Source organism: Theropithecus gelada, chromosome 20 (genome assembly GCF_003255815.1).
Source record: "Theropithecus gelada isolate Dixy chromosome 20, Tgel_1.0, whole genome shotgun sequence".
Taxonomy (NCBI): domain Eukaryota; kingdom Metazoa; phylum Chordata; class Mammalia; order Primates; family Cercopithecidae; genus Theropithecus; species Theropithecus gelada.
This window is the reverse complement of record NC_037688.1, coordinates 54,241,782-54,249,243: the sequence shown is the minus strand read 5'-3', so window position 1 is coordinate 54,249,243 and position 7,462 is coordinate 54,241,782. Positions and strand designations below refer to the sequence as shown.

The 7,462-nt window shown below is 54.4% G+C and overlaps 1 protein-coding gene across 3 annotated transcripts; it reads left to right on the top strand.

Moving 5' to 3' along the window:
- Positions 1-422: 422 nt before the first annotated feature.
- On the top strand, positions 423-7,099 carry STX4 (syntaxin 4). 3 transcript variants are annotated; one of them, XM_025370545.1, is made up of 11 exons: positions 423-760; positions 938-1,039; positions 1,151-1,250; positions 1,387-1,461; positions 1,898-1,968; positions 4,855-4,963; positions 5,043-5,119; positions 5,439-5,576; positions 6,473-6,583; positions 6,655-6,750; positions 6,844-7,099. In XM_025370545.1, exons 1-10 carry the CDS (start codon positions 731-733, stop codon positions 6,733-6,735), a joined length of 894 nt encoding a protein of 297 aa, XP_025226330.1. In that variant the 5' UTR covers positions 423-730; the 3' UTR covers positions 6,736-6,750; positions 6,844-7,099. The 3 variants fall into 3 exon arrangements, 2 of the variants coding, with proteins under 2 accessions (XP_025226330.1, XP_025226329.1); XR_003117053.1 differs by having other exon boundaries at positions 6,473-6,750; positions 6,844-7,095; XM_025370544.1 differs by having other exon boundaries at positions 6,473-7,095.
- Positions 7,100-7,462: the final 363 nt, after the last annotated feature.

The window sequence follows — 7,462 nt, the reverse complement described above, 5'->3', positions numbered from 1 at the left end:
CGAAGTCAGCAAGGGTCCTACCACCCACTGCCTCGAAAGGCCTCTGGGGGTGGTGGGCGCGCCCCTCCCCACCTCGCGGGGGCCGTGTGGGCGTCGTTCGGTGGTCGGAGTGCCGGGGACGTCGTGATGAAAACAGCTTCCCAGAGACGGCGCTGACAGAGCCGGGACACGTGACAGTCACAGCGTCACATTCTGCGGTCCACGAGTTTGGGACCGGGTTGGTCACGTGACGCGGTGGGGGCACCATGGGGTGATGTGAGATGCGGGTGCCTCAGATTACGTACAAATGACGTATTCCTACCCCTTTTGGCAACCAGATTTCCGTTGGAAGATGCAACGGTTCCGGTGACGGTAGCCAGTTCTCGCGTCCAGGCAGCTCCGCTTCCGCTCGGGGCGCAACAACTTCCGACTCCACCTTCTCCGCCTCGGGCGAGGAAGAGACGCGACCATATGCGCATGCCCCGAATTTATCACGGAGGGGCGGGGCTGAGGCTGCGGGAGCTGGAGGGGTGAAGAAAAGGGAATTCCAACCTGTGGAACCTTAGGGGGTCCCCGGGGTCGGCGCCTTCCCATTGACTGTGGGCGGTGCAAGGGACGGAGGCTCTGGTGGCTCGTGGGGGTGTTGGGGTCCGCAGGGGGAGGGAGGGGAGTGTCAGTGTGAGTGGGGTACGGGTATTCCAAGTTTGCGGGCCTCCCGGTCTGACGCCGGGGAGGGAGAGCTCAGGCCGCCATGCGGGACAGGACCCACGAGCTGAGGCAGGTGAGACGCCAGGGCAGCGGGGATGGGGGCGGGCGGACGAACTGGAACGCAGGACTCCTGGTCTTCGGGGTAGGGAGGGGTGGCTGATGGCCAGGAAGGAAAGTCCCGGAAGCCTGTGGGTCCTGCGGGGTGACAGCCGCAGCGAAACAGTGGTGCCAATGACTCCGGGCCTGGCAGGGGGATGACAGCTCGGACGAAGAGGACAAGGAGCGAGTCGCGCTGGTGGTGCACCCGGGCACGGCACGGCTGGGGAGCCCGGACGAGGAGTTCTTCCAGAAGGTAAGGGGATGGAGTCTTGGCCTGGATTCGCGAGGGGGTAGGAGGACCCGAGGAGCAGCGTGGTCTGGAGTACCCCATATCTCTTTCAGCCCTCTCGGTCACCCTCCCCAGGTCCGGACAATTCGGCAGACTATTGTCAAGCTGGGGAATAAAGTCCAGGAGTTGGAGAAACAGCAGGTCACCATCCTGGCCACGCCCCTTCCTGAGGAGAGTGAGTGAAACCCCGGCTGCATAGCGCATGCTCCGCCCCAGGGATTGTGGGGGTTGTAGTTCCACGCAGGTGGTGGCCAGGGTGGTTTGTTGAGGTGGGGGCTGCTGTTTGGGAGTCGTGGCCTTCTCTTATTCAGGCATGAAGCAGGAGCTGCAGAACCTGCGCGACGAGATCAAACAGCTGGGGAGGGAGATCCGCCTGCAGCTGAAGGGTGAGCTACTGGGACCTCAGGCAGATCCTTCCCTCTGATCCTGCCCTGTTGTTGGTATATCTGGGGAGTGTGTGGCCCAGAGAAGCCAGTGATATATCCAGGTCACACAGCAGGCCTGGTTCTAGCATCTCTGTCTCCTGGCCTCCAGGCCATTGTACTCTCCACAGCACAAGGCAGTCTCTCAGGTTCTTTTATTTACAATGAAACCATTTACTTACACAGTTATCACTGCCCACTGGGCATTCTTTGGGCAGGGAGATGGGGTTTTGTTAGGTGGCCTCTGCATTCCTATGGGAACTCAAGTGATGTAATGCAAAGAAAAATAAACTTACTTTCTCCTCTTGGAGGCTCGGCCTTAGTCATTTTATGATAAATTATATTTCCCTAAAAATCCTATGGAAACAAGTACCCCCAATACCCCTGTGTCTTCCCACAGCCATAGAGCCCCAGAAGGAGGAAGCTGATGAGAACTATAACTCCGTCAACACAAGAATGAGAAAAACCCAGGTGGGTTTTTTTTCTCAGAAATGACATTTCAGCAAATGTTTCATGAAGTATTAGATGACAGATGTATGAAGGAAGGGCCTGCAGATGTCATGGAGTCCAACTGGATGATTTTTCCAAGTGGGAAACCTGAGCTCAGAGAGAGAAGGAACTTGCTCAAGGTCAGGAAACCAGGTCTCCTGATGCTCACTCAGTCCGGTTATAACACCCTGCTTTATTTTCTTCCATTCCATAAGAAGTTACTTATTGACCCCAGACAAGACCTAGGCTTGACTGTGGGACACGTTTTCTTTTCTTTTTGCCTCAGCCTCCTGAATAGCTGGGATTACAGGCGGACACCACCATGCTGAGTTAATTTTTGTATTTTTAGTAGAGACGGGGTTTCACCATGTTGGCCAGGCTGGTCTCGAACTCCTGACCTCAGGTGACCCTCCTGCCTTGGCCTCCCAAAGTGCTGGAATTACAGGCGTGAGCCACTGCGCCCAGCTGGGACACGTGTTTTCTAGGAGTCAACATGAGGAGTTAGGGTTCAATAGGGGATAAAGACATTACTCACATGGGATCTGGTGGCTAATGGTGCTGCCCAGGGAAGGAGAGTGAGAAGTCACAAATTGACTGGCAGGTTTGCTATCTATGTGACAGGGACATCCTTAGTCCCACAGGTGGAATTCAAGAAGTCAGGAAGTGGAACTTCCCTGGGGCGACACTGAAGAGGAACTCCCCTGGTGTAATATCTTTTTTTTTTTTAATTATTATTATTTTTTTGAGATGGAGTCTCTCTCTGTCGCCCAGGCTGGAGTACAGTGGCACAGTCTTGGCTCACTGCAACCTTCACCTCCTTCAAGCGATAATCCTCCCTCAGCCTCACAAGTAGCTGGGATTACAGGCGTACACCACCACACCTGGCTAGTTTTTTATATTTTTTGGTAGAAATGAGGTTTCACCATGTTGGCGAGGCTGGTCTTGAACTCCTGACCTCAAGTGATCCACCTGCTTTGGCCTCCCAAAGTGCTATGATTACAGGCATGAGCCACCGTGCACGGCCCCTGGGGTGATATCTTAGTAAGGAGATTTGCAGTGATCTGACTGGCCCTCTCTGTGTCCCCAGTGAGGAGGATACCAGGCAAGAGGTCAGGATTGGAGTAGTTGAGCCCAGGGCTCAGCAAGGACCCCAGATTGAAGATGAAACAGCTTGGGCATCTTGGAAGGGTGCAGCTGGAACCAGGAGAGCAGATGTATCTCTGGAAAAGGAACTCCAAGGAAGGAGCATATTTAAGGCCTCAGGAGAAGGGGCAAGGCAGAGCAGATGCCCCAGAGCCAGTGTTTCTGGGGAAGCCTGTGGTGGTGATTGGCATGAGTGATCAAGGGCCCATGTGGCCCTTTTGCACCTGTTTTGCCCAGGCAGCATGTTCATCTCTAGGCATAGGAACTGTGGTGTAGGCAGCAAGGTTGGCATTCAGCAAGCATTCAGCAGTTACATATTGGGTGCCTACTGTGTGCCAGACCTTTTGGGAACTGTTTAGGAGACAGCAGTGAATCAATGATCCCTATCCTCATGGAACTTCCCTTCTGGTGTAGACAATCACCATAATAAATAAGTGAATTATTTAGAACATAATAAGCATTAAGGAAAAAAGAGCAGGGGAAGAGGGACTGAGCATGCTGGAGGAGGGTAGAGTTGCAGTTGAAAGCAAGTGGAGGAAGCTTCATTCAGAAGGTAACATCTGAACAAAAGACTTAAAGGTGTTTGCGGGGAATGGGCATTCTAGGTAGAATGAGAAGTGAATGCAAAGGTTTAAGCTGAGAGTGTGCTTTGTCTAGGGAGGGCTGTAAGGAGACCAATGTGGATGGGCCGAGGGAGGGAACAGTAAGAGGAAGTAAGATCAGAGAGGTCATGGGAGAAGGAGAGATCATAGAGGGCTGGCCGTGCACCTTGGCTCACACCTGTAATCCCAGCACTTTGGAGGCTGAGGTGGGAGGATTGGTTGAGCCCAGGCGTTTGAGACCAGCCTGGGCAACATTACGAGACCCCATCTCTCTCTTTGTTTTTTTTTTTGAGACAAGGTCTCACTCTGTCACCCAGGCTGGAGTGCAGTGGTGCCATCTCTGCTCACTGCAGCCTCCGCCTCCTGAGTTCAAGCCATTCTCCTGCTTCAGCCTCCCAAGTAGCTGGGACTACAGGCACCCACCACTGCACCCAGCTAATTTTTGTATTTTTAGTAGAGATGGGGTTTCACCATGTTGGCCAGGCTGGTCTTGAACTCCGACCTCAGGTGATCTGCCTACCTCAGCCTCCCAAAGTGCTGAGATTACAGGCATGAGCCACCGTGCGGGCCAACCCTGTCTCTATTAAAAATAAAAATAGGCCAGGTGCAGTGGCTCACACTTGTTATCCCAGCACTTTGGGAGGCCGAGGTGGGTGGATCACTTGAGGTCAAGAGATTGAGACCATCCTGGCCAACATGGTGAAACCCCATCTCTACTAAAAATACAAAAATTAACCATGCATGGTGATGTTCATCTGTAGTCCCAGCTACTCGGGAGGCTGAGGCAAGAGAATCGCTTGAACCCAGGAGGCCAAGGTTGTGGTGAACCAAGATTGCGCCACTGCACTCCAGCCTGGGCAATAAGAACAAAACTCTGTCTCAAAAAATAAATAATAAATAAATAAAAATAAAAAAGATCATGGAGGGCCACATAGACTTGCTAAGGGCTTTGGCTTTTTGTCTAAGAGAAATGGGGGAGCCTGTCAAGGTCATCACAAAGTGGTTAAGGTGGCAAACCCTGCATAAGAGCTCATGCTATTTGCTCACTTTACTATGGGATTGCCGAGGCCCAGACCGGGCAGGGATCCTCCCGGGGCACCCAGCCTATATTCTTCATCTTTAGCATGGGGTCCTGTCCCAGCAATTCGTGGAGCTCATCAACAAGTGCAATTCAATGCAGTCCGAATACCGGGAGAAGAACGTGGAGCGGATCCGGAGGCAGCTGAAGATCAGTGAGTTGTGTGTGCCCAGCCTGGCCTGCAGGGGCAGGTAATCCCAACCCAGCCCTGAGCCTGGCATTTTCCTTCACAGCCAATGCTGGGATGGTGTCTGACGAGGAGCTGGAGCAGATGCTGGATAGTGGGCAGAGCGAGGTGTTTGTGTCCAATGTGAGTGGCCACAGCCAGCTCCTCTCTGCTGTGCCTCCCATCCCCTCTGAGTCCTATCCCGTTCTTGACCTCCTGGGCTCAGGTGATCCTCCTGTCTCAGCCTCCCGAGTAGCTGGGACTATAGGTGTGAGCCACTGCACTCCGCTTGCTATGTCCCTTTCTGATTGAGGGGACCCTGAGGCCCCTAAGGGAATTAATTAGCTAACCTGGAGTCACCCATCAGATTCCAGGCTGAGGGCTCCCCAGAAGTTCAACAGGAGCTTCTGACCTGCTGTCGGTCTCCCTGTGAACAGTTGCCCCACTCCTGTCCACCCCTTAGATCCTGAAGGACACACAGGTGACTCGACAGGCCTTAAATGAGATCTCGGCCCGGCACAGTGAGATCCAGCAGCTTGAACGCAGTATTCGTGAGCTGCACGATATCTTCACTTTTCTGGCTTCTGAAGTGGAGATGCAGGTGAGTGCCCCGCGCAGCCCCAGACGTGATACCAGGCTCAGTCCAAACTGCCAGCCTCCTGCCACCCTTAGATTCTCTCCCTGAGGCTTTTGTGTCTTCCAGGTTTGGCCATCCCCCCAAATTGGTGCTTATTCTTATCCTTAGCTGTACCCCGAGAATGGCGCCTGCCTCTGCTGCTACCCAGATATCCACTCCCTTCTGCATAGCACCCTGCCCTCTCTCCAAAACTTGAGCCTGCCCAGGTCTGGCCCCAGCCCTGGCTCCCCCTTCACTAACAGCATCCACCCTGATACCTCTCAGAGGTTCAGTCAGAGTTGCCTTAGAGGGGCTGCCTCCTAACATCTGTACAAGGCTGGGGTGGGGGCGGTGTTCCCCTGGCCCTGGTTGCGTGAGTTGAGTTGAGCTTCCAGCCCTGTCCTGGAGGAGCTGGCCTCAGTCATGCTACAACCAATGCCCTTTTGCAGCTGAGACTTACAGGAAAGAGATCTCATTCAGTAGGAGTACTGAGACCTGAGGCTGGTGGTGCCAGGAGGAGGCAGGGATAGGGAGGGCTTTGCGGCAGCTGTAGATAGGCCTGGAAGAATGGGTAAATTCAGACAGATTTGTGAAGGCACAGTTCACCATCTGTGAAAGGTATGAGCCATTTGAGGTCCTTAGCTCCAAGCTACCACTGCAGATAGAGGTCATATGGGATAAGCGAGCAGGGGACAAGGGACTACATGATAGAAGGGACCTGGAAGTCATCTCCAAGGAACCTGAACTTTTGTCAGATCGAGTCTTGCCCTTGTCTTTGTTAGTGCAATCTTTTTTTTCCTGCCAGGAATGCTCTTCAGTCATCTGGGGTGGGGTGGGCAAAGGCATCCTTACCTCCCTGAATCACCCCATCCTCTGAGCAGGGGGAGATGATCAATCGGATTGAGAAGAACATCCTGAGCTCAGCGGACTACGTGGAACGTGGGCAGGAGCACGTCAAGACAGCCCTGGAGAACCAGAAGAAGGCGAGGAAGGTGAGCCTCCCAGGCCCGGCCTCTGCCCCAGGCACCCTGTGTGACTTCCCTGACCCCCTCCTCTCCCACAGAAGAAAGTCTTGATTGCCATCTGTGTGTCCATCACCGTCGTCCTCCTAGCAGTCATCATTGGCGTCACAGTGGTTGGATAATGTCACACATTGTTGGTGAGATGTTGTGGGCTGCCCTCTGGCCTGCCCCAGCCCTGGCCCCAGCCCTCCCTTCTCCCTCAGACCCTGTTCTCCCTCCTTTCCTTACAGGCACTAGGAGCACCAGGGACCCAGGGCCTGGCCTTCTCTCCCAGCAGCCTGGGGGACAGGGCAGAGCCTCCAGCTGGACCCCTTCCTCACACTGGCCCCTATGCAGAAGGGCAGACAGTTCTTCTGGGGTTGGCAGCTGCTCATTCATGGTGGCCTCCTCCTTCAGGCCTCAGTGCCTGGGGGAGGCCTGCACTGTCCTGATTGGTCGGGACACACAGTTTTGTAAAAAATTAAAAAACAAAAAAGAGCATAGAAAGCCCTGTGCACGTGTGTTCCTGGAAGGGCTGGCCCAAGGCTTCCGGGCATCCAACCTCCCTACCTCCTGGACGTCCCCAGGGCCAGGGCCAGGTCCAGCCCCGGCTGCTCAGGTCAAACTGCCATGGGTGCTGTGCCCACAGCAGGCTGGCTCTGCCTTTCTGCGCCCCCATAGGAATGGGTAGGCAGGGAGGGGTAACACCTGCATCTAGCTCCTCGCTCAGTACTGTCCCCGGGAAAATACCACTGTGAGTATCTGTCTTGGAAATAAGGCTGACCAGGCCAGGCTGGGATGCAGGTGAGATGGCGGTGTGTTGGGGGCATCAGTGGGCCTTCTTGTGGCCCAGAGGAAGAGGCACCATGA

Bases quoted from the DNA above. Each gene is read 5' to 3' on its own strand.
- STX4 (XM_025370544.1), top strand. From the start codon at position 731: ATGCGGGACAGGACCCACGAGCTGAGGCAG. The intron at 1,251-1,386 runs GTGAGTGAAACC...TCTCTTATTCAG, and splicing joins CACGCCCCTTCCTGAGGAGA to GCATGAAGCAGGAGCTGCAG. The intron at 1,969-4,854 runs GTGGGTTTTTTT...CTTCATCTTTAG, and splicing joins CAAGAATGAGAAAAACCCAG to CATGGGGTCCTGTCCCAGCA.